This window comes from Pygocentrus nattereri, chromosome 3 (assembly GCF_015220715.1).
Source record: "Pygocentrus nattereri isolate fPygNat1 chromosome 3, fPygNat1.pri, whole genome shotgun sequence".
Lineage (NCBI taxonomy): Eukaryota > Metazoa > Chordata > Actinopteri > Characiformes > Serrasalmidae > Pygocentrus > Pygocentrus nattereri.
In genome coordinates, this window is record NC_051213.1 from 20,620,367 (window position 1) to 20,648,021 (window position 27,655).

The window sequence follows — 27,655 nt, forward strand, 5'->3', positions numbered from 1 at the left end:
AATTAGCACTTAGCAAAACACTTTTGGAGCGATGCTGAAAACAGCTACATTCTCGATGAAATGAAGGATTTAAGTATTATTCATCTTCTAGTTCATGTAAGTTCATATATATGGGTAAAGTGACGATGTTTCTTTTAAAAAAATCTGCCTAAAGTTTGAGTTTTGCATTACATTTACGTCGCTGCTTCTTCTGTGAGTTTATTGGCTGGTTGTAAAGCAGAAATCTGCTTACTGTCTGACACATGTAGACCTGGAGTTTTCACATTATCTGATTACTCAAGTGCATATAAATGCATTGATCAAAATGCTCACAAAATCTAATTTTCTGCAGTTATTGCATTATTATTAAGTGCATTAAATGTCTTATGGCTATGGGTCTTTTGTTCTTCTAGTGCTTGCAGTACAAACATTTTCATTGCAACTCAAAGGAACTGATATTCCACTCATTTGAAAGCATCCCCATGTTTTGTTTTGTTTTTTTTCCACATTGCTTCTCAAACTCTCTTTCACCCCTTTCCCTTGGCAGTATTTGGACACAATGGATTTTTCCTGATATTGAAGGGCTCAGTGAAACCATATACCCATGAAGCCCCCAAAGAAGACCAGAAAACACCTGCAGTGAGAACTGAAAATATTTCAAATTAGCCCTTACACCTATTTCCTAAACATTGTTGTGTTTCTAATGTTCAAAGTGTTTAGATCAAATCTTTAATGAGGAGATTCTTTTGTTTTTGTAATGTAGATTGGTGTAGGAGGTATCTTTGGGTCTTTTGAACCTCCGCATTCTGAAGCCAATAGCATCATAACGCAGTATGCACTGACCCTGGAGCCCTGTGAAATCCTCAAAATCTCTCACTCTGGATATGCTAAGCTAAAGAAGGTTAGTGCACCTCTCAGCTGTGATCTGTAACACTACTTGTAAAACATCACAGCAAAGATGATATGATGCCATTGTTTTAAGCCTTTCATTATTAATGAAAATCAAATGATTTTTCTAAAACAACCATTTTAGCCTGGCATGGTGGGAAAAAGAAATTAGCTAATAGGCATATCTCAAAAGTGACAATCTGTGATCTTGCTTTTTTCTGTTTTCTTTACAGGAGATCTTGGCCCAAGATTATGCCATGAAGGAGTCTTTAATCCAGGGTTGCCAGTACTACCTTGACTGGCCCAAACTTTCTATCGACCACCTGGCTAAACTCATCCAGCTGAAGACTTTCCCTGCCAATCAAGGTAAGGCATTCTCTTCTGATGTGTAGTTGTCAAACTGACATCTAGGTTCCTTTAATTCATTGTGTTTTGAGCTGACCATCATCTTAATTAGCTAATCCCTTTCTGTCCTCAAAACGCAGATTGACTCTTAATGAAAGAGTTTATTCGTGAAGAAAGCTGCAATATGATCATGTGCCAAAAGAAGAACTCCTCCAGTACTGCGCTCAAATGCAATTAATTACTGACAGGACTTTGTTTTCTGCTTCACTGGAGAAAAGATTAAAACTCAGACATGACTTGTGTGAGTGTGTGTGCACTCTGGTGTGTCTGAGTGAGCGCCTTTGCATGTTTAAGAATGGTTCTAGTAAACCCAGATGTTCCCAGTATCGACTTCAGTGCTGTAACAACATTGTAGCCATGTATACTGGCTGCTTTGATCCATGCTGTCTTACAGTGGAAAAAAAGAAAAAGGAATACTGCAAATTAGTTCCATCCTGGTGCTCCCTTCCCTCTCTCATCCCCCTCACTCTCTTTTCTGGAGGCGACAGGCAGGCATATGGCATGGGTCTATAGAGATATTAGACGGAACTAAGGCGCCATGGCTAAACTCTTTATTTCAGAGAGCTCATTCCGATCTCATCATCTATTCCCCACAGCAGATCCCCCCTTCCCCCTCTCCCTCCCTCTCTCTCTCTCTCTCTCTCTCTCTCTCTCTCTCTCTCTCTCTCTTTCTCTCACTCTCTCTCTCTTTCATGTTCTCCTCAAGGCTCAACCCCAGCTTCAGCTGTCAGCCCTCTGGATGTATCCCCCAGTTGCCTTCTTTAACCAGGCAGGTTTTCATTCGGTTTGATGAAGGCTTTCACATAGATATTGCTTATGATCACCATCTGACATGCTTTTCTTCAGTAAATTCTAACAAAAATTGGAATTTGCTATCATTGCATTGGTATTTTTTCTTTGCAGGGGCTTATGTATCAGAGCTGGCCGTATGTGCAGAGTGAAGATGAGCCACACTCATGAGAGAGATAGGCTGTAATCTCACGGTTGTTTTTTTTATCACTGAGGGAGCAACATCGAGAGAGAGAGAGAGAGAGAGAGAGATTCAGAGGCAGACCTTTGAAGGATGATATGATTAGAGAGAAAGCTTAACAGGACAGGTGAGGGAGAATGGAAAAACAGAATTGATTGGGTCTTATCAGAGTCTGCACCTGACACTTGATTGACAGGTGAGAGCACTAAGACTCTTTCCTTTTGACAATGCCAGGAGGTCTCTCTCTCTCTCTCTCTCTCTCTTTTCCCCTCACTCCCTCCATGCTCTACCTCTATCACCAGCACAAGCAAGCAGCCCTTATCAGCATAATATGGAAAGAGAGAGGGGGGGGGGGGGGGGGGGGCAGAGGAGAGGCAGGAACTGTGATGGATAATGGTGTAGTTGTTTTAACCTGTCTTAAGTGAAGGCCATCCTGCAAACTGAAAAAATCAGAAACATCTAGAGTGCTGATTGCAGCTTGAGGGTTAATGCATGTTTACCTGCCTCAGAGTTTTGAGTATGAAAAGTGTGTGTTTGTGTGCATTCACTCTTACTTATGAGACAGATTTGAGTTGGCTGCCAATTAGCAAGACCATCATTTGCTCATTACACAAACTCTAATACATGAGGATAATTCATGTTTTCACTCCCATATGGCAGCTATAGTAAAATGTTTATAATGACAGTGCACTACTATGGCCACTACTGTCTTCTGCTCCGCTCTACAGAGCTGTAATTTTTCTGTGTGCGTCAGTGTCCTCTGCTTCAACCATGTAGCGAGGCTGTTCTGGGTGTGAGAGCACGATGAAGAAGAATGTGTGTGTGTGTGTGTGTGTGATGATTCAGAGCGAGGAAAGGTCAGGGTTTGAATGTTAACTCAGTTAGGGGCTGATGATGGAGTGACTCTGTGGCCACTGCCTGGAGCGAGATGTCTGTGACATGTCTCTGCACTAGCTGCCATTGAGGAACAATGCTCCTAATCTTCATTCTCTCTCTGTATCTCTTTCCCTCTTTTCTATTTCTCAACATTAATTACTCTGTCCAGCCATTTGTTTGTCTGTCTAGCCATCTAACCACATATTATCTTTCTACACTACACTTAAATTAAGTTGGAGGGTGATTGTAAGGTGAAGAAACACCAAATCCTGGAAAGAAACTAGAGAGAGCGCAATAACACTGTTTTTTTTAACACTTTTAGCATCAGTCAATACCAAACGGATCCAGTACTTTTTCTTTAAAAATGACAAAACTATAAAATTAGCTACTTCTAATTGAAGTCCTTTACATCAGATGAGCATCTAAAAATAGCCTGACATGCTCAAGTACTCCCCCACAGGAAGAAACACAAAGCTAACATTATCAAATTGCACGATATGAGTGTGCACTACTTCAACCTAGATTTGTTACAGTATTTGGTTGGATGTCAAGCTAATTCACATATATATGCTAAACCCATTTTTATGTAGCAGTCCCAGGTTTTTTTAATCAGACATTCATGTAACTGGTCTTGGAATATATTGTCTACTTGTTCAAGAATGGAGAAAGCATTGATTCTCCCAAATCTTGACACACGCACATATGCCTTAGGCCATAAGCTCAGTAACATTTAGCCCTATCGCCATCAAATTTTACACAAATATCTATCATTCTGTTGATGCATTACAAATTTGACCTGGCCATCAGTGGTGATACAGTGTGAAAACAGATTTGAGAACATAGAATAGTGCAACTACAAAATAGTGCAGCTATTGGTCTTTGTAACATGAAGACCAGTAATGAAAGTCTAATTGGATACAACTTTTCAAATTAATTTAGGTATTTTGAGTTATTTGCAAAGCTGTTATTGTATGTTATTCCAAAGTGACTAGGTCAGTCGGTTTGAATTAGAATTCTTCTCTGCATTTTCACTGACTGATAATCATCCTAAAAGATCTCACATTGCTAAACTCTATGATTGTCAGACTTCCATCTGCCAAAGGGCCCCTTACACACACATATATATATATATATATATATATATATATATATATATGTGTGTGTGTGTGTGTGTGTGTGTGTGTGGGGGGGGGGGTGTCTCTCATGGATCGGCACTAAAGATTACATCTTACAATTCCAGTCCATGGGAAAACTAAATTTGTTCTGCCAGCGCACATATGATATGTAAAGGCTGACAACAAAATGATGTCCAGTAGGAACTGAATTAGACCTAGAGAATAACTAGAATAGTCATTACTTTGTCACATTTTACACACAACCATAGCTAATCACCTTATTAGCCTTTTTGGCAATAACAGCAGACCTTCTGAATTTGTTGTCAGTCTAGGTTTTCTGACCTTCTGACCAGCGTTCCAGTTCTCAGAGACTGATGGGCTGAGCCTGCTGACTATCTTCAACACAGCTCCTACAGAGCGCTGTTAGTGTGAATGGAGTTCTTATCAGTGAGTCTAATGTGGTCTTCAACACTGGAGAAAAAGTACACAATTCTCCACTGTCTGTGTGAATTGCATCAGTGGTTGTGTTGGCTTCTTAAGGCAGCAGCTGCCCTGCCTTCATCCAGCTGGGCTGGAGCATCATCTATCTGGGAGAAGAACCTGGGCCACGAGGAGCAGAGCCACATTCCCCAGCCACTTCCCTCCAGCTGCTCCCTTCCTCAGCAGCTTTTGCAATACCAGGATGCCAGTTTTAGAAGATCACCTGTTAGCTGGGGTTTATGGAGAATTTAATCTGATGTTATTGTGAATGTATTATATGTATACTGTGCCATTTTGTATCTGTATTTCTGGAATGTGTAAAACCTGTTTTTCTTATCTTCTCTTCTCTACGTCAGAACACCTGTGTTTTTCTTTTTGCAAAATTGGGACAAAATAATTTTTTGTTTTGCTTCATATCATTTATGTCAGTTCTCATCTATCAGAGTGCTTCTGTACCTTTTTCACCTCCATTCTGTTCTTCAGGTCCAAATGTGGCTATATATCATGCAGTGATTTATTATTTCAGAGCCCTCATTAGAGGAAATGAGAAGCTCAAATATGGTAATGGCTGCTTGTTAGGGGGCTATTAGACTGGCTAATTCCCCACTTATATAGACGAGGCCTCCCTCTGCTTTGGATGAAATCTACCACAGAGTGTGGTCAGCCTACTGCCCACACACACTGCAGAAGGCCTCTCTCTGCAGGCACATGAGGCAAAACAACACGAAGAACAAATCTAAAACTAGATCACGGTTAGCCTTGATGTTTAAGTTCAATGGGAAAAGGTTGATGGGAAACCTTGTAAATGTAAAACATGGCAGATGTATATACAAACTTGCTGCGTAGACATAAATGCATTCCAGGACTCGGCTTATTGCACCAGGACTTGGATGAGTGCTGCTGTTACGTGCTTCATCTAAACAGCACATGCATACATGTCCCAGCGGAGAAAAATAATTTCTAAGCTAATGTTGTTAGTCTGGCCATGTGAGAAGATTAAGCACGTCTGCAGGAGAGCACTGTAATTTCCCCAGTGATCCGGACATTAGTTTTTCAATGGCTCTAGAAGAGATATGGCGCAAGTGTGATTTTCAGGAGTGATGCATGAGAAAGAGAGAGAGGGGAGAGAGAGGAAGACGCTGAGCTCTGAGAGTACACTTGGTGTTTGGGTGTGAATCTGCCTGCTCCCCATCCTGCTGTCACCAAGCAGACAAATGGGCCTGGTTTGTCCAGCTCTCTGCTTCACAGAGATGGGATTTAAAAACACCTGTCAGGGCTGATATACAGTGTTTCCCCCACCATTAAAGGCTTGCTGTAAATCAATTTAATGCTCACCTCCACAAACCAACCTTAGGTTTGTCACATGAAGAAATAATCCGCTGCTTTAGGGGCTTCTGCCAAACACAGATTACTTCTGTCATTTACAGTGTACCACTTTTTCTAGTCCTGTCTTCACTCTGACCACTTTTTTTGTGTGTGTTTTTTTTGTCCCCTGAGATTCATTCATTATATTGGGGGTGGATAGCTCTGTGCTAGTTTTGTATGGCACCTGGCCTAAAACCACAAGCAGAAACAGTCATGATGATATCATTAGAAACAGAAGCTACATCTTTCACCACCAATAAGCAAACAAATAAATAAGTAAATATAAATCAATAAATAAACAGCTATTGCATTTGCTCAATGAGTAGTGCATAGTACTAACTATGCTTCTGTCTCCTGACACACACATTAGTGATAATGTATGTATATGCATGAAGCAGTAATAGGGAGATGCTTGATCTTGTTTTTTTCCTTTCAAATAAATCTGTTTCATGTGTCTGTGCAGTGTTGGTGAAGGAAGGCAAGGTGTGTTCGTTTGTGGCCTACATCCGTGAAGGCGAGTGCACCATCCTCCAGGACATCGGCTCCCTGATCAATCCTGCAAAAAAAAAGGTGTCAGAAGAAAGAAAAAACTCTGCCCTCACACCACCCCAGGCTGTTTGATCTGACATCGCTGAGGCAGCCATGCGGAATAGAAAAGATAGCTTTGAGCAGATATGATAAGTCATCTGTTTTCTTATCCTATCGATTTTTTTTCCTCCTTTGGAAGCAGAAAGGTTCACACTATCCCAGGGATGAGACCATGCCTTGTGGTTGATTCATTTGAAGGCCAGCTGCAGTTTGTTTTGCTGAGCTGCTGATTTGTGTGATTTGTAGGGTGGAGGGATCAAGTTTGTTGTGGTCGGGAAGCTTGGCTGCCTGGAGTCTTTCGGAGAGGTCAGCATCCTGGAAGAGCAGCCTTCTCCCTGCACTATTGTCACGGCCACAGAGGTGCAGGCTGGAATCATCCCACCAGAGGCCCTACGAGGTTAGTTAGTCACCACAAAGTTCAGTGCACCTACTGTCTGCCATTATACCCACACTTTAAAAAAATAAATAAAAGTGGAAAAAAGACTCTTTGGAACAACACCATAAAAAAGTGGTGCTCACACTTTTTACCTTGAAGGGCTAAAGTGTAATGCTTGTGGTGGGCCATGGGCAAAAAATACAAACCAATATACAAATAAAGAAGGAAGGTAGGTTAAAAATAATACATAAAAATTTATTTCATATTGTCACAATATATTTTGTTAATAAAACACAATTTAAAAGGAAAGTTCTTTAAGGAACAATTTTGTGAATGAGATTTGTGAAGAACCTTTACAGAACACCACACAATGTAAAGGTTTTTTTTTTTTTTTACTAAAACTGGATGTCAAAAACTATTTAGGAGCCTTTATTGTGAAAATGCAAAAATAACACGTTAACAATCAAATTTATAGAATAAGGCGTCTTAGCCTAGGTTCAGCTGCTTCTGCTGTCCTCCTACCTCAACCCACCTCCCTGTGCTGAGTGGGATTGGCCTTCAGGCTGACAGTGTTATCGTTGACGATATGCTGTGAATTATGAAGGTACACCTTAATTTAGAGGTGCTCTTCGGAGTTACTGTGAAATCAATTATGGTGGACCATAGACAAAGTGACTGTCCATATGTGACCTCAGTGTAAATCTGAGTTATGGCCTACAGTGATTTGTTTCCTCTTGTCTTTGTTTTGCACAGGCCTGGATTCAGTGACCATCTCTTTAATGCTACAGACAGCGCAGCCCACATGTGGAAAGATAAGTCAGGTGAGGAGACGTGGGAAGCTTCATATAGAATGGCACATGACACAACCTTCACCACATAGTTAATGTACAAAGCCAGGGATCCTTCATCATGCAGACTAACTCTGTATGTTCAATTAAAACTTGGGAAAATGAGTGCAAGCTGTGCTACTTTTGGCATTCTCTACTCCCTACAGTCTGCTTTCAATCTGCTTATTTCTCTTCATGTAGGAGGAGATAAATAAGAAGTATATGAGACAAGAGAAGAGCAAAGAGTGGGATCACATAAAGGTAGGATTCTTTGCTTTTGACCCAAACTAGACCCTATGTCCTTTCTCACAGATAGCTCAGGGGCTTCTGTTGTCATAGGATACCTTCTGGATGCTTGAGTAAGGCCAAGCCCTGGATCTTATTCAACTCTCCTTCCCCCAAATAAAAAAAAAAATCTGGCACTGTTTTATGAGAGGCATCAGCATTACTAATTCCCAGACTTCCTTTTACTTCCCCCATTGTTCTCAGAGATCTCAAACTCCCCTTTCAGTCTTTCTCCATGTCTCCATGCCAGCTCGACAAAGGAAAACTGATGTACTTTACTGCTTGGTAGAATCTGCTCTGGGGGAGATTCATTAGGTACGCTAGCTGGACCCTGAGGCTTTTAACTGCACCGCTCTGCTTTTGGACTGGCGCTCTAACGAAGATGGACATGACCCACTCTGGTCTGGAAGGTTCGCAGGACTATAGTCTTTCGGCCTCTTTCCTATGCGACTGTGCTGGGCTGCTTGAATAGGTTTAGTGTGTGATTCATCAGGAATACTATACACTCAGTCTATCAGGATCCCAGCCCAGCTGTCCAGCTCTGTCATATTATTCTGTGTGGTCTCCAGTGGAGCGCCAAGTTCACGGACACTTATTGTGCTCGATGGAGAGGACTGGAGGTAGAAGCAGCACTAGAAGGGTTTATAATACTACTAATAATAATAATATTAATAAGAAGAAGTAGCAGCTATAAAGTAAATAAATATAAGCAAGTAAATAAGTAAAAATATTATAAACAATATAAATCTAAAGGTAATTTAAAAAACAATGGTATTGTATTGCCGGGGAGTGATGAAGAGGTGTATGCATGTCCAGCAAGATTTATTCGGGGCGAATCCAGGGTCGTGGTCATAACAGTCCAGGTTCAACGAGCCAACACGGAGAAATGAAGGGACAGACATAATGAAATAAACAGACTGAAACACACAACAGAAGGCCGGAATAACAATAACACTACCATACAAAACACTTCCAAGAGCACAAACAATACATGCAAATCTAATCTAATACACTCTTAAAAAACCATGGGCACACAGTGCCATTAATGCAAAGCACCGAAAGCACTTTGCCTTGTGGGGAATCTTTAACCTGCTCAAAGTGAATAAGTGAGATATAAGCATATGTACATGCATACATTCATACATAAATATACACACATAAGTACATACATACATTTCTACATATTTCATTTTTGTATTACAACCCCAATTCCAATGAAGTTGGGATGTTGTGTAAAACGTAAATAAAAACAGAATACGATGATTTGCAAATCCTTTTCAACCTATATTCAATTGAATACACTACAAAGACAAGATATTTAATGTTCAAACAGATAAACTTTATTGTTTTTTGCAAATATTCACTCATTTTGAATTTGATGCCTGCAAGACATTCCAAAGACGTTGGGACAGGAGCAACAAAAGACTGGGAAAGTTGAGGAATGCTCAAAAAACACCTGTTTGGAACATTCCACAGATGCACAGATTAATTGGAAACAGGTGTGAGTGTCATGATTGGGAGCATCCCTGAAAGGATGGGGTGAGGTTCACCACTTTGTGAACAACTGCGTGAGCAAATAGTCCAACAGTTTAAGAACAACATTTCTCAACATGCAATTGCAAGGAATTTAGGGATTTCATCATCTACAATCCATAATATCATCAAAAGATTCAGAGAATCTGGAGAAATCTCTGCAAGTATGCGGCAAGTCAGAAAACCAACATTGAATGCCCGTGACCTTCGATCCCTCAGGCAGCACTGCATTAAAAACCCACATCATTCTGTAACGGATATTACCACATGGGCTCAGGATCACTTCAGAAAACCATTGTCAGTGAACACAGTTCGTCGCTCCATCTACAAGTGCAAGTTAAAGCTCTGCCATGCAAAGCTAAAGTCAAATATCAACAACACCCAGAAACGCCGCCGGCTTCTCTGGGCCCGAGCTCATCTGAGATGGACTCACACAAAGTGGAAAAGTGTCCTGTGGTCTGATGAGTCCACATTTCAAATTGTTTTTGGAAATTATGGACGTCGTGTCCTCCGGGTCAAAGAGGAAAAGGACTGTCCGGATTTTTATCAGCTCAAAGTTCAAAAGCCAGCGTCTCTGATGGTCTGGGGGTGTGTTAGTGCCCATGGCATGGGTAACTTGCACATCTGTGAAGGCACCATTAATGCTGAAAGGTACATACAGGTTTTGGAGCAATATATGCTGCCATCCAAGCAACGTCTTTTTCAGGGACGTCCCTGCTTATTTCAGTAAGACAATGCCAAGCCACATTCTGCATGTGTTACAACAGCAAGGAAAGGTGATATAACACAGTGGTAAACATGCCCCTGTCCCAACTTCTTTGGAACGTGTTACAGGCATCAAATTCAAAATGAGTGAATATTTGCAAAAAACAATAAAGTTTAACCGTTTGAACATTAAATATCTTGTCTTTGTAATGTATTCAATTGGATATAGGTTGAAAAGGATTTGCAAATCATCATATTCATTTTTTATTTATGTTTTACACAACGTCCCAACTTCATTGGAATTGGTGTTGTACATTGCTCAAAGAACACTTTAGCTTTTTATTGTTTAAATAAAAAGTATAGAAGCATTACTTAGAAGCAACAAAACATAACTTTCCATAGTGAAAAATTCCCTTGATCTTCAAAAGATACATATTCCTACATTATTAACGACATGCCTGTAATATTATATTGTGGCAACCATACCAGACAGTGTAACTGTACTGTCTATCTGCACGTAATCCCAAATGCAGTCTACTCCCTGGATGAATCTGAACATGATTATCCCATCCCTGACCCCTTTTGAACCCACCTATATCATATTCCTCTCCCTACTAAACACTCTTCTTTGTCATATGTTCCATTCTCTCATATGCACTCCATATGAACAGTAGAACAGTGGGCCATTTGTCAGGACAGCAACCGCTTGTTTTCCACCAGTAATTTGATTGCCTTTTTACCCAATGACCATGTCATAAAACTCCCATCAAGAGCACAGAGCTTGTAAGTATCAAAAACGCACAGTTTATGTTAACGCTCAGTGATGGAAATGTTCTTTAGCAGCTGGTAATTATGGGGCCTTAATGGCTAATCTGACAGATTAACGGATGGTGCAAAGCTCTTGTTTCCTTTCCCTTGCTTTATTTTTCGTGTCTAAAATTAGATGGATTTGCTTGTGTTTGAGTAATCTCATTTGTCAGACCCAGCGTATTCGTGACAAATGTAGCTGTGAGAGTTCTCCCTAGGGTCTGGTACTTTCACTTTCAAACTAGTTGATAGACATTTCTTCTTAAGCTTCTTGCTTCTTTACTGGGATTAAATGGCTCTGTGTATTTTTTTCAAAATCATGTGTTTGTTAGCGGTGTAATGTAAGAGGGTGGATGTGTGCAGCATTTTTAGCTGGGTTGTTTATAACAATTGGTCAATAAACAAGGGCTTGAGGGAGGAAGATTTCACTTCGTTGAGGAGGAAGAAACTGGAATGTGGCTATGGCAAACCATTCAATGGACTCATACTGCTCATTACACAAAGTGACACAAGCACAGATATGAACAAGACTGTAGAGTAATAGGGTTAAAAGTAAGTATGTTTCTAGTTTAATTATCAGTTACTTTCTTTCCTTAATTCATTCATGAATTCAGTCTTTCATTAAGTACACACTCTGAGAAAGTGAATAATTTTTTCATTTAATGTCATGAATAAAGTAAACTCACAGATCACTTCTAAGTTTAGACACAAACAAAACAAAACAATCTCAACAGCCTCAATTCTTCATGCCATGTATTCCACAAGATGTTGGAAACATTTATATGAGCTTTAGGTCCATGTTGACATGATTGTATCATGATTTCTCAGGCACACTTTGCACTGAAAATCTCCTCCTCTATCACATCCCAAAAGTGTTCTGTTGGATTCAGAACCAGTGACTGCGAAGGCCGCTGAAAATCACTGAACTCATTGCCATGTTCATGAAACCATTTTGAGAGCCTTTTGTGACATTATAATGCTGAAACTAGACTTAATGGGTCACTTTTTCAGTCTGATTTGTTTTTTGTAGTAGCTTTCTACAATATTGGTTGTAACTTTGATGTGGTTTGACTGATTTTTAATTGTGACATTAACATAAGCAGAAAGGCAGTGTTCAAGCTTGGTGTGAGTTCTCTGGTATACTAGAATGAGTGGTAACGTAATAAATTCGACTGCAACCCTCAAGCCTGTCAAGTACTGTCTGTGTAGACAAATGCAGTGAAAGGTGACTGGAACTTATACTTTTCTAAAGAACTGTAATTATTGTGTTTGTGCCTTTGGCAAACTATGTAATTACAATCTTTTCTATTTTATCTCGCAAACCAAACCAGAGCACTGTTATCACATTGTTAAATATCAAAGTTAATATGAATGTTCCCACTGAATATACACTTCTGCAGAAAACTTGTTGTGGAGTTGTGAGAATAAATAACATTGTGAATAATGTAAAATCAGTTTTGTTACAAATGAACTAAGCAGTTATAATGTGGTGCTGACATTCTATATTTTTCAAACAGTTTGCTGGAAGCTGTAAAAATATTGGACATTACACATAGCTAATAACAGAGAAATCTGTTCAGCATTGATATTTAACTTAAAAAATAATAAAATGGATAAAATATCCATAACACGTCATATTCAAAGGATTTTTGCATCTTTTTCATGTACAATTCCATGCATCTAGTTGGTCCAAAATACCTAAATAGTGAAAAAGCATCACTTTATCTTCTGGTGTGTTGTTTAGAAATTTACTATTATATTGTAATTATTAATAAAACTAGTGGTTCCAAGCCTTTTTGTATTTTTATTGTCAGTTTTATTTAACAAAGATGTTTTCCTTAGTTTTTATATTTATTCATTTCAGCTTGTTTTTTAAATTATGCATCAATTAAAGATGCGCATGGCACATTATAGAAATTAGACCAAAGAAGTACCTACAGTATCTCACAAAAGTGAGTACACCCCTCATATTTCTGCAAATATTTTATTATATCTTTTCATGGGATAACACTATAGAAATGAAACACAGATATAACTTAAAGTAGGCAGTGTGCAGCTTGTATAGCAGTATAGATTTACCTCTGAAAATAAATAGCTGGCCACACAAGTGAGTACACTTCACAGAAACATGTCCAAATTGTGCTCACAGTGTCAATATTTTGTTTGTTGTTATCTAGCAATGCCTTAACCCTCTTGGGCAAGGAATTCACCAGAGCTGTACAGGTTGCTACTGGAATCCTCTTCCACTCCTCCGTGATGACATCACAAAGCTGGTGGATGTTAGACAGCTTGCTCTCCTCCTCCTTATACTTGAGAAAGCCCACAGGTGCTCAATTGGGTTTAGGTCTGGAGACATACTTGGCCAGTCCATCACCTTTACCTTCAGCAAGGCAGCTGTCATCTTGGAGGTGTATTTGGGGTTGTTATTGTGTTGGAAAACTGCCATGTGGCGCAGGTTGCGAAGGGAGGGGATCGTGCTCTGCTTCAGAATGTCACAGTACATGTTGGAATTCATGTTTCCCTCAATGAACCACAGCTCCCCAGTGCCGGCAGCACTCATGCAGCTTCAGACCATAATGCTACCACCACCATGCTTGACCGTAGGCAAGAGACAGTTGTCTTCGTATTCCTCACCACTGAGTTATTTTCAGAGGACAGTAAATCTATACTGCTGTACAAGCTGTACACTGACTACTTTAAGTTATATCCAAGTTTAATTTTAAAGTGTTGTCCCATGAAAAGATATAATAAAATATTTGCAGAAATGTGAGGGGTGTACTCACTTTTGTGAGCTACTGTATATAAGAAGCACATACAGAAAACGTACATATTATAGCAATTTAAGAAGAGATTTTTGTGATGTTATGAGATGTCTGTCATCTTACAAGGTAAAACACACAGCATTAAATGTAACAATGTGGAATATTGTTTGTTAAATTGAACATGATGGATTTTACATTACATTTTATATTATTTTATTTTTGATTATTTTTGTATAGAATTGTATTTACATAATATGCAGATGTAACTGTTATATTACAAACAGATGGCTGTAGAAGCCTTACAGCAACAAGGACACACAGCATTATAGATAAGAAGCACCACTCTTCCATAGTAGCCCTGGTGCTCTACTAATGTTCTTCTCCATGACCTAGTTCAAGTTCAAGGACAAGGATTTGAGCTGAATATGGGGCAGGATAAAGTTCTCTACAGAAGTTAATGTAAGCCTGCCCTTGTTCATAGCATGTGGAAGTGGTTCTGGTTTTAACATTGCAAAGGAAGTGTTTGCTATTCTGTGCATTTAATTACTTTCCTCTGGTCCTAAATGAAAAACCTTATGTATGTTGCAACTGCAACATATATATATATATATATATATATATATATATATAAATAAAGAGAAACAGGCTGACATCTCATAAGCCAAGTCAAATTCCAGCTGTTACTTTTATACCAAAATTATCAGCATAGAGCATGTCTCAATTGCACATCTTTTGGTGCTTCTTCACAAAATGTAAAATGTCACTATCAGTTAGTAATAATTTAATTTTTTTAATTTATCTAATATAAGTGAGTTGGTAAATAAGTGAGTCTAGTGAACATCAAGTCACATAGAGGGCTCCATCTCTCTGTATCAGTCAAATTACTTTTGCTGTTTCATATACAAAATTTCTCTACCTGCAGGACCATGACCTTATGAAAACAATAGATGACAGAATTGTATGACAGAATAAGATAATGGTTGTTTTTTATTTATTCTTTTAGTCTACTTCTGTAGGCTAGTAGTTTAATTTAGGTATAATGACTCTATTATATTAGTTCCATTTTCTAAAACCTTTTAGGTTTTAGTGTAATAATACTTAGGGTGAGAAGTTCAGTCATCCAGGAGGGACCCGGAGTAGAGCCGCTGCTTCTTCACGTAGAGAAGAGCCAGCTGAGGTGGTTCGGGCATCTGGTTAGGATGCCTCCTGGACGCCTACCTCGAGAGGTGTCACAGGCAAGTCCACCTGGGAGGAGACCCTGGGGAAGACCCAGGACACGCTGGCGTGACTATATTGCCCAGCTGGCCTGGGAGCGCCTCGGAATCCCCATTGGAGAGCTAGTAGAAGTGGCTGGGGAAAGGGAGGTCTGGGCCTCATTGCTTAGGATGCTGCCCCCGCGACCCGAACCCCAGAGAAGCGGAAGATGATGGATGGATGGATGGATGGATGGATGGATGGATGGATGGATGGATGGATGGATAAACTTTCTCAGTTTCAACCTTTGAAATGTTGTCGTTGTAGTAATTATAATTAATTGTAGGGTTGAAATTATTTGCATATAATTTCTTTCTGTTTTTATTTACATTTTGCACAGCATACCAGCTTTTTTGGAATCAGGGTTGTATATTATATGAAAGGACAATAGCTTTTAACATGAAAAGCATTGTGCTGGCTGCATTACAACTGGAGGCAAAGAAGGAACCAAATTTTGAATAGAAAAATAATGATGTGAAATCTTTAGCCCATGAAATTAATTAAACGAATGACCTTGCAGTAATTCAGAAAGTAACAAAGAGCAGACGCTGTTTGTTTTGAATTGTGGCACACCACAGATTAATTCCTGTGACAAAGCTGTCTGAGTTGAACTAATCAATAGCTGGTTAACAGGCTGAATAAAGAGCAGGCTGTAGATGAGACTTGTTCTACTCCAATCTGACATGAATGCCAAATTGGTGTCGTCATGACAGCCAGTGCTCTTTACACAGGTGGCCATTGCAACAGTTACATACAGTATATTGTTACCATCAAAACCCTGTAACTTTTTTACTTTTATTTCTTTAGGCAGCTGCCCTTTACATATTTTATAATGAATGGACCAATAGAAATTGTACAAAATTGCTAATAATATAATGTCAATAAATAAAAGCAGTGGTTCTTAAACTGGTCCCATCCACCCCAACCCCTCACTTCTGAGTCTATATTTTCATTCTATCCATAAGCTTTGGAAGTTGGGTTGGCACAAAAGTATGACCAGTCTGAGGGGCCTTTAGGAGCAGTTAGAGAATCACTGCATTGAACTAAATCACAGTTAAGAACACTATTTCTCTGTCCATAAAGTTTTATGTATAGAGTTATTTGTTAACCTTTTGTGTGGATATATGTGTCTGTGTTGATGCAAATCTTACCTTAACAAAAAGATGCTGACAGTGTCACTCTGGCCCTGGAAATAAACAATATTATCACTTTTAGATAAGAGGAGAAATGGGCTATATGGAGATATTGCCTTGTAAATTTTGTCCTGCGCACTGTCTCACACTGTGCACCTATTTTTCTTTGTGTAGACAGTTTGTATTTGCTGTTATCTACCTCATGTATTTATGAATGTTGAGGCAAACACATTTTGAAATGATTTATGGATCCTTAGCACTTGGCAATATGCTATACAAAATGAAACACATTATGCACTATTATGTTTTTCTGAGCATATATTTTCTGTTCTCCACTGTCTCTCTCCCTACAGAAGCAAGTGCTGTCCGATGCTCTATTTTACAATGGTATTCAACAGGGGTGTGGCAAATGGACAATGAACAGAGGACCAAGAAAAACAGCTGACAAGTGCAAGCTCTCCATGTTTCCCTTTTCATAAGATGCACACACACACACACACGTCTGATGCTTTAATGATGAAGTAAAACTTTAATTGGAACTCTTAGGCATCCAAGTCTCCCAAACCTAATTTGCTGCTTTTGGTGGACATGACTTCCTGGATCCCACAACGGACACTGACTAGCATTTGTCAGCAAGAGACACTCTTTGTTTTGAGCCTGTATTTTTGCTCCTTCCAGCTGTATAAAAAACCCCCTGCAACTTCACTCTACACCATTGTGAAAAAGACTGCCCCCCTTCTTGTGTCTTTTTCAAAAGCTTTTCAAACCAGATGCAATTATTCTCAATCAGCCAGCTTGCACCACAGTGCTTCCGTAAGGCTTGCCAGGGGGACTCGGAGGATGGAAACATAATGTTGTAATTAACCCACTTAGACTGACAGAACCGGACAGACCCTGTATGCTCCTACTCAACTCAGTCAGGGCCCTTGTGTTTGAAGCCTGAGTCAAAACCTGTAGGAGGTCAGTTCAGAAGTCCACAAAGACCCATCATGCTGACTGACACCATCTTCGTCACATGGTCCCTCAAGTAGGATTTTCATCCTATTGTTTCTCTTCCTGTCTGTGGTGCTTTTCTTTTGAAGGCTTTTTCAATTGCCATCGCAAGTCCCACAAACGGGCTTTCTTCCTTTGACAAAAGGGCAAATAGCATCTTTTCATTTGTTATTCAGACAGCTGAATCTGTGTATAACAGCATTAGAGCCTGTGCAGCATTCACAGAGACAAAACGCAGATTTCACCTCCTCCTCATGTCTCTGTCACTGCATGTTCTGCAGATATGCAAAATGTCTTCCAAACCAAAATGTTAATGGATGAAAAGGCCATTGACTAGAAGACGTCAAGGAAAACCAAGGGAACTTAAATCACTGTAAAATGGCTTGTTCTATGTCTGGTCTATATGCTATAAAACATCATGATTTAGCCGTAAGGCTGGGCTGACCTTCAACAGTGCTTTGCCTCCACTTTAGCCTCCTCAGCTTTACGTGAGTAAATCTGTATGGAAACCTTTAGCCCAGAATACATTAGGTTTGTTTAAGTTAGGGAAACCTTCAGTGACCCCCTTAGTGGCTGGTTAGTCTCAGACCTCCTTAGGAAACAGCTCAAAATTAGTCTTTTTTTGCCCTCAAATGATTCCCTTAAACTATACTGACCTGCACATTTAATGTGGGATTGTTTAATGGTTGTTTTTTATATGTTATTATTTTTGTCTGCGTTTCTTTAAGGAATTCCACAACCTGAAACGTCCAGATTTCAACATCAGATAAAATGTGATATTGGCTTTTAGCTTACTTCTGCATGAGATATAGTGATAAAAAAACAGTATCACTTAAAAAAAAATGATACATGGCTGAGAATGCGCTTAAAGCCTTCCTCATGGCTGGTGTAATAGAGGAGGTGTACAGTATTTGTTTGTGCATGTGAGGTGAGAAAGGAAATGACAAGGCCATTTCCTGTGTTTGGAGGAGGCCAGGGGAGAGAGAGGTGTCAGTAGGTGCACTGCCATTTTCACCTCAGGATATGAGGAGAGGAAATAGATGACGGGTCTTTAAATAAAGGATGAACTTCACATGCCCTCTCTGCTGGACATCAGGGCCTGCTCTACTTTCCAGCATCATTAATTAGAAACAAAATGATGATGACATAAAACTTTGTGCTTGACATAAAAGGGCTCCATTTTAACTGGGTGATACTGCAGCTTTTCACACTGGCTTCCCCTCAAAAATTCAATCATATTTATTTTAAGCACAAAGAACATTATAGCCATTGAGAACAGTGTCAAAAAGACCAGCACTATACTCTTTATAATAGAGGATTCTAAATGGTTCCTGGCATAAATGTATAGTTCTATGAAAAATGTTTGACTGATATAGAACATTCATGTTATGTAAAGGTTCCTTGAAACCATTCCTCATTTTTGCACAGTTCATTTACAGTTTGTTTCTTAAACCGATCAACAGAAAGGCTCTTTGGGGAACCAAAATTATACCGTAAATCATAATAGTGTACTTTGATACAAAGTTTTAAGCAAGTTTGCTCATTTTTGAACAAACTCATAATTACTTAAAAATGTAAATTTTCAAAATAGAAATAACAGTAAAAAGCTAATATTAGCCAATTCTATCAGTTATTTAGAAGCATTAACCATTGGCACAACTTTATTTGGAAATTAACTTTATTTATGACCAACTTTATTTGGAAATGTTTACTTAAAGGTGCATATAATATTTTTTTTATATTAGAATGGAATAGCATTACTGAATCAGGTGAAAAAAAAAAAACTAAGATATTGTGTGCTGTGAGTTACCCTGTAAAGCTGAAATGCTAATTTAAAATTTTAAGTTAGAGGTGTCCGATCAGATTTGACCTAAATTGTTTGAATCATGTCATGTGTCTTTCCATTTTATTGTCACATGGACTGGCTCAAAAGTAGCTCTGACTTGACGTTTAGGTCTCAAATGCAAAATCACCATTAAACTGATAAAGATATGAAGACAATAATAGATCATTCACTTACATCCTCATAAGACATGTCCTTCATCATGTTTTAACTGAGTTCTCTTTGAACACTTTCAACTCACTGATCATCAGATTCATCCTCTAAAAGGGGTCTAAAGCACAACTGACATTACAAAATGTTCTTCTGCATGTTGTGTGCAAGTACGTGTGTACACCAGAAAACTAAAAAGCTTTAAATGTGCATGAGTCAAAATGATGCTCGATTCAAATAGGTGAATGAAAACAGCACTGGAACAACTTTTTTATTCTCCTCTCAATCCCCTCCATCAATTCAAAGCATTTCCATAGAATCTATGGTGCCTAGCATCATGTTTATTTAGTGTTTCCTAGTATTGCCAAGGATTTTCACTACTTCACTTTCTGGCAGTGAGGTTGGCTCTATATTAAGAGTGTTGCCTTTCTTTGTTATTTAGGTAGAGATATAGAGCACATTGAGTGCTGTCCTTTTCATAGCTAATACAACAGCTTCCCAAGTTGGTATCACAGTGGCTATCTGCTGATTTATCTCTGGGTGGTTGTGCTTGCTTTCAGGAATATAGCTTAAAGATGTAAGCAACAAGAGAGGCTGCAATACTGTGCTCCACCTGGAATTAGAAAAGTATTGATTTATTCTACTTGGCAAATTATGATATTATGCCATAACATTACATTTCACTTATTCAGATAGACTCCTCTAATTGTGCTATCCAAGTATCTAATTACTTCTTTGTATAGCAGCGATGTTCAGCCATAGCATGCATCAAACTCCCGTGTCTCCACATGAGCAAAAACATGATCCATCTAGGGGTCCCAGAGGACCCTTTTGAGAACCACTGTTCTACGACATTGATCTAAAAGACCCTTTTTGGCCCCTTTATTTTTAAGAGTGCACGCTTTCACTGTACTTTTTAGAGAGATTAGGTCTTGTTTTGGTATGTCTGCGCAGTGCATTACTTGCCCACATTTGACTAATGGATTCAAGTGCAATAATAAATACAGTATGCATTGAAGCAACAGATGCGATGGGTATGTTTTTGGATTTGGCATTTGGATTTATTTATCATTGCCCCGTTGACCTCAAAATTGATGTTAGCCAGCGGCAATGGCTCTGTGCAGGCATAAAGCAAATGGATGGGAAGCAGGGCTGCGTCACACACATGCACCCGCTGACATCCTCCATTGTTTTCTCTGTGGCTGATATATGAACGGAAATAGTAATGGATAAACACTGCAATTACCCTGGCATGGTGTCTGCCTTCCCTCTTAATGAACGCCAACTTCTGTGGTCTGTGCACTATCCATCATACCTCTATGGTACATTCACATCCCCCCCACCCCCCACCCCCCTGGTCACCTCACATCACATCAGATACCTTATATTAATACACAGGACAAACAACAAATCTATGTGTTCGTGACTGGCTGCTCAGCTCACCCTTTAAACTGCCTCTGTTCTTCTTTCCTATTAGATGCTTATCATCTGTCTAAAAATCTCATTCTGTTCATAATGACATGGGAATAGTTTTCTGTCTTGGCTCTCTATCATGCATCAGAAACTAACAATATTTTACTAATTCCATAATATTTATTTGAAGTCATGTGAGCTATTGTTTAGACTGGGGCTATGCTCTTTTCTGATGTCATTTCTCTTATGATAGCATGTGGAAATCAGAATAAATGTAGAGGTGCATATGAATTGAACATATAGAGTGGAATTGCTCAGATTGCTTCTTCTTCCTTCAAGGCTGCTTTCACATACACCATATGCTGTGCATTTACACTTCAAAGTCAATCTTAACATCATAAAAGGTGTCTTGTGTGACATATAGACTGTTTATGTTGTGAGTGCTGTGCCCCATGTTATTCACATTTCTCAAAGTGGCTGGCTCTCAAGTGATCTCAACTCACTCTTGCTTGCTTTGAAACTATGCTAAACAGCCTGAGGCATGTGAAACAGGGGGTGACTTCAGGAGAACTGGGTCATGCTAAGGCCATGGGTCTGCTCTCAATTTCACATACATTCATTACTGAGACCTTTGACATACTTTTACCGAATCTCCCCAATGTCCTAGCTCATCTGCCTCTGTGGATTACCGTGAGTTTTATCATGGCTGGAAATGCACCAGGGAAATAAAGGGTCATGGTTGGTGTTCGACAGCACTGTGAGGGCACTGTACAGGAGACTCTCCTCCCTTTCCCTTATCGTTCCCATCTCATTTCCTGCCAGTACTCTGACAGGCAGGTGTGATGTAGCACGCTGCCTAAGTCAAACCTCTGCAGCTGCTTTATTGCATATTCCTTTTGTATTTCCATGCAATTACACCAAGCGTGATGATTTGATGGTCTGATACTAGTATGAGCTTGATGCACTGGAGGAACACTTTTAAGATAAGCAGTGCCTCTAAAAATGCATTTGCAGGTCATGACAAAAGTTCTGACAGAAATCTACCGCATGAGAATATGTCTCTATCTGCATTCAAGGTACACAGACATAAATGATCTACTTATAATTTCTAATGTTTAAATTTAGTGAATGTGTCTGGTTTGCTGAGTCTTTAAATTTAGCATTGGCTAAGTTTGTGCAGTGTTAATGGGAACTGAAAGAGTGCCAGGCTTTATACATTATGATAAAAAGTTCAGTTATTTACTTCAGAAATTACAGTTTCTTATATCACAAATCCTATATTCCTATATTACAAGGTTTCCTATATCACAAATTAGATTTCACGAATGCCTTGTTGGTTTGATACCTTGTTCCTGGAAGCCTGGCAGAGAATCTTACATGAACAGTAATAATTCATCAAAGAAGTGCTGGTGAAAAGTTTATCCATGATACAACATGGCTTTCTTTGTTGCTGTGGAGTGTGATTGTTGTGGTCTTGAAGTGTAGAACTACAGGAACCAAGGTTGAAGCTTGTCCGATTTGGGGAAACACCACCATATGGAAATCTGTGTCAGACATTTGTTTTCTTGAATTGGTAAAGTATCCCAGACCCCGACTTAACTGTTGTAAAATCAGAGATAAGGTTCCAAACAATGGCTATTAAAGTGGACAGTTTTCCTTTACATATGGCAGATGTAAGGTCATACACGCCTGGACCTTATTAAATGTGATTCTAAATAGGGAGCAGAAACAGAGGGAGGGAGGGAGAGAGTGGCTGGCCTCTAGGCCATTGGCACTGGAGGAAAGTGGAACCATATGCACTTCAAGTCAGTCCCAAACAAATACAGCCACTTCCCACTCTGTCATCCAAGCAGACAGAGTCCAACCATTTGGTGTAGACACTCTTTCCAGACAGAGGTCGAACGCTTCGATGCATTTGCTATTGAGAATACTTTAAAGAAAAGTGATGGATATGAGTTTTGGAGAGAACAGTGGACTTGGTCGTTCTGTTTACACTGGAATTCTATTTTGACATCTTTAAAAGACAATTCTGGCTTTTCTACATACAAATCTAGACAGTTTTGCATCTGCATGTATTTTGTCCAGTGTGGCAGTAAATCTGAGGTTGTGAGAAACAAGCAGTTTACTTTCTCAGCCAAGATCCCAGTTCAGCATTTGAGTGGGGCCATTAAGTCTGTAAATCCAAAAGCAGGCGATTGTTTAGAAAGTTAATCCACCAGCGCCTGACAATCAGAAAGAAGGAAATGATCAAATTACCAGCAGCCACTCAGTGCAGCTCCCTTGGAGGAGGAATTGAAAACAATTAAACGTTAGGGAAATAAAGAAAGAGCAATAAAACCCCTCTTTTAATATCCTCCATGCACATTTATTTGTTTTGAAAACTAAGAAAAGAGCAGGGATGGGAAGTAGTTTATGAATTGTACAAATAAGAGAGCCTACATGCTCTTTCTATTGGTCATTCTGCTGGTGTTGTCCCTGTGGCCTCTTTCTGCAGACCCTTAAATGATCATTCTAGTGGTAGAATGGAATATAGTTCTAATTAGTTCTAATTAAAATAATCAAGAAAATTATTCCTGTCACCTCAGTTATCAGATTAGCAAAGGATACTGTTGGATGTCTTTGTTGAGCTGCTAGCAAACAGTGAGGGGTGACGTGGAGGGGTGAGGACGCTTTGCTGTGAAAAAAGTTCACATTTCTCCACAAAGATATCTGTGTTGAGATAAAAAGGATGCTGCATCTGCAGCTTTCTTGATAAAAAAATACATTTATTAACATTTAAGTATTTAAACACAGCAAGAACTTTTTATAAATATTGACTTGCTTCTCGTATATGAAGACAAAAACCTAGTTTTCTTGCACTTTTGATATACAAACAAAACGCATAGTTCAATCGAGGGACATGGCTGCTGTAAAAAGAGGTTAAACTAAAAACCTCTAGAGTTGTTTGAGCACAACACATATCTTAAAGCTACCCCCTTTAGATTTCAGCTGCTTTCTTATTAGCCAATGTCATTTTTGTGAGAATTTTATTTTGCAGTTCTATCAAGTATTTGGCTGTAAAGTAGTTGCATTCCATATCCCAAACCCCTTCCACAGAAATCAAAATCTCAATTTCATTGGAAAAAGGTGAGCTCTGGTGCTGACTGGAGTGAACATTTTGGGTAAAGTAATAACTGTATGAGAAGCATCACCATTAGTGGGCCTCAGCACACTATGATAACTAGCACTCTATTTGATTGATTGCATGCTAGCACTTAAGACATTTAGTCTGCCTCGTATTCCACCTGCCATCAGCTCATCCTGTTCTGTGCTCGAAATCTGTGGTGAGTTGACATCAGCCAATAGTGGGTCTCCGGAAACAGCATTTAATAGAATGTGACAGATTTGGAGAGGCTTGTCAGAGGATTTACGTTGTGCCCTCTCTCTTCCCCTCTAAAATAAATTTTTCACATTGGCTGCTGAAGTGAGCCCTTCTCCTGTTTGCTCACCAATCTGCCCTGTCACCATGGCTGGCTGCTATGAGGAATTTATCCAAATGTGTTCTTTTAATTTATACTGTAGTACTCTGCTCCACACCTTGTGTTCTTTTTCTAAAAGTTTTTGCTGAAGATTAAATGTCTAAAAGAAAAGCCATCTGTGGGTGACTTGATTAGGTGACAAAGTGAGAGCACAATAAAACAAATGCTGTCAGCAATGCTGAAACTGTAATCAATTTTTTCCCTAACCTAAGAAGTGTGTTAGTCTCTAATTAGAAATGCAGGATGTGGTACAAGGACTGGAAAACACTATTAGCTTGAGGTGATGCTGTTTGCATTGTAGTCGTGTTCTTAATGTTTATTGCAGTATGGAATTATGGGGAGGGGAGTGTTCTATGAGGGTCACTCACAGGTGACCCCCGTCAGAGGAGAAAATTCAAAACACTTGCAGTACGAAAGGGCATTTAACAGAGATTAATTAGACTGGCTTTATATTGCCCACCCTCCCTCATATAATGCACTGCAGTGTCTGTTTTGTTTCTTGTAGAAAATCCCTAAGCTCCTGTGGCTTCCTGTGTCAGGTTCAGACTCTTCTGTCTCAGATAAACAGATGAGAGGTCATTTTTCCCTTCACCTGCAGTTTTTGGTTTTTACCTTGTAATCAGTTCAGGTGGGCATGTAGCTGAGAGGACAGATGAATGCTAAAGATCATGATGTTAGCTCAGCACTCCCCAACCAACTATCATTGTTATGTCAACTATGAACGTTATATTATACCAGAACAAGTAATGACACGGCAATTATATTAGAGGGGAGCTAGTTATATGCTTCTTGTGAATGAGGGGGCACTTTGAGCAGGCTCTTTTAGGTGAACACTGGGAACTGACACATGTTGAAGAATCAAGGCAGGTCAAATAGTTAGTTCCTATGACATTGTTGCCTAACGTAAGATTCAGCAGACTACAATACTGCTTGTTATGATGACATATATATATATATATATATATATATATATATATATATATATATATATATATATATATATATGTCATCATAACAAGCAGTATTGTATATATATATATATATATATATATATATATATATATATATATATATATATATATATATATATATATAATATGATATATGTGTGTGTGTGTGTGTGTGTATATATATATATTCTTCGTGGCATACTTTCAACAAGGTGTTGGAAACATTCCTCAGAGATTTTGGTCCATATTGACATGATAGCGTCACACAGTTGCTGTAGATTTGTCGGCTGCACATCTATGATGCGAATCTCCCGTTCCATCACATCCCACAACAAGGTGCTCTATTGGATTGATATCTGGTGACTGTGGAGGCCATTGGAGTACAGTGAACTCATTGTCATGTTCAAGAAACCAGTTTGAGATGATAGGAGCTTTGTGACATGGTGCATTATCCTGCTGGAAGTAGCCATCAGAAGATTGGTACACTGTGGTCATAAAGGGATGGACATGGTCAGCAACAATACTCAGGTAGGCTGTGGCATTTAAACGATGCTCAATTGGTACTAAGGGGCCCAAAGTGTGCCCAGAAAATGCCAACACCAAATGTTCCTCTTGTTTGTTGTAATAAATTTAGTATGTGAACAATGTTAAACTTTCAAAGCATACTATTAACTCCCTAGTTCACAAATATCACTGAGATGCTTTTGGTTGGATTGTGCTTTGGTGAGTGAACAAAATTCCACTGGTTTACCATTTATATTTTGCAGATAAAACACACCCAACCTTTCCCCACAAACTGATTGACATATTCACTGACACTTCACAGCATCAGTGAATGTTAATTTACCTGACACTCTCTGACAATGCAGTCTTCCCCACAGGATATCCCTCAGGAGACCATCCGCCACCTCATCAGGAGCATGCCCAGGCATTGTAGGAAGGTCATACAGGCATGTGGAGGCCACACACAATACTGAGCCTCATTTTGACTTATTTAAGGACATTACATCAAAGTTGGATCAGCCTGTAGTGTGTTCTTCCACTTTAATTTCGTGTGTGACTCCAAATCCAGGCGTCCATTGGTGATTAAATTTGATTTCCATTGATGATTTTTGTGTGATTTTGTTGTCATTCAACTTTGTACAGAACAAAGTATTCAATGAGAATATTTCATTCATTCAGATCTAGGATGTGTTATTTGAGTGTTCCCTTTATTTTTTGAGCAGTGTATATATATATATATATATATATATATATATATATATATATATATATATATATATATATAATAAAATATATACATACACACATGATCACATATCATACTTTCAGTTTTTTGTTACAAATGCATACAACATGAAAAAAGAGATTTCCTAGACATTTTATTTTCTGTAACAAACTGACAGTGCCAGTGAATGAAGATATGTTTGGGAGCCTAAAGAGTTGGCTCTTCTTGGTGAGCTAAGGCAGTTAATATAACTCAGTGAAAGGCATGGAGTGCCTGTCACTAGTATACAAGTAATTGGTAGTTGGCAGCTGGTAATTTCAAATTATGTCAAAAAATGAAACAACATGAAAAATGAAGAAGCAAGATTTTGTCCCAACAGGAATGATAAAATTCCTAAGTTGCTATAGGGGAATGCAATTCAGTATTGCATCATGTGCATCATTCACTGTCTGTATGCTTTGGTTAGAGTTACCATTTAGCGCTGTGGGGAAGACTGCATTGTCAGAGAGTGTCAGGTAAATTAACATTCACTGATGCTGTGAAGTGTCAGTGAATATGTCAATCAGTCTTTCGATCAATGATTGGCTGTGGGGAAAGGTTGGGTGTATTTTATCTGCAAAATATAAATGGTAAACCAGTGGAATTTTGTTCACTCACCAAAGCACAATCCAACCAAAAGCATCTCAGTGATATTTGTGAACTAGGGAGTTAATAGTATGCTTTGAAAGTTTAACATTGTTCACATACTAAATTTATTACAACAAACAAGAGGAACATTTGGTGTTGGCATTTAATGTTCTAGGACTCCAGTTGTCCAGGAGTAGGTTTGGACAGCCCTGATGTAGAGACTCTAAACAGTAATGCACACCAACCAATTTTTTTTTGTTTGTTTGCATTTTTTGAAGAATGGTGGGTCAGTCTGCTCTGGGCTTAATGCAAGGCAGCAGAGCCTTTTTTTGCAAAAAGGATTTTGCTGTTGGCATTGTCATCTCTTATTATTATCCTCTCCATACATGTGGAAAATGGAGTAATTTATATGCTTTCCTACCCTGAGCTTTTGACACTGAATCAGTTATCTTGCCACTGTGCTGCCATCTCTTGTCATAATGATGGATCTTTTCGCTTATTTCTTCTCGTTTCATCTTCCCTAGACCCCCATAAATGATATCTGAAATGATGTTCTGGGTGCTAATTATTCATAATGTAATGGGC

At 39.0% G+C, this 27,655-nt stretch overlaps 1 protein-coding gene across 3 annotated transcripts in view; it reads left to right on the plus strand.

The window, feature by feature from the left end:
• cnbd1 (cyclic nucleotide binding domain containing 1) overlaps positions 1-27,655 on the plus strand; it is a 67,899-nt gene that overhangs the window by 31,727 nt on the left and 8,517 nt on the right. For 2 of the 3 annotated variants that reach the window (XM_017700304.2, XM_017700306.2), the window contains exons 6-12: positions 527-618; positions 743-880; positions 1,101-1,233; positions 6,542-6,648; positions 6,913-7,063; positions 7,796-7,863; positions 8,071-8,130. In XM_017700304.2, coding sequence (XP_017555793.2) covers positions 527-618; positions 743-880; positions 1,101-1,233; positions 6,542-6,648; positions 6,913-7,063; positions 7,796-7,863; positions 8,071-8,130 — 749 coding nt within the window. Of the gene's footprint in view, positions 1-526; positions 619-742; positions 881-1,100; positions 1,234-6,541; positions 6,649-6,912; positions 7,064-7,795; positions 7,864-8,070; positions 8,131-16,701; positions 18,824-27,655 lie in introns of those variants that run through there. The other variant, XM_017700307.2, reaches the window with a different exon arrangement.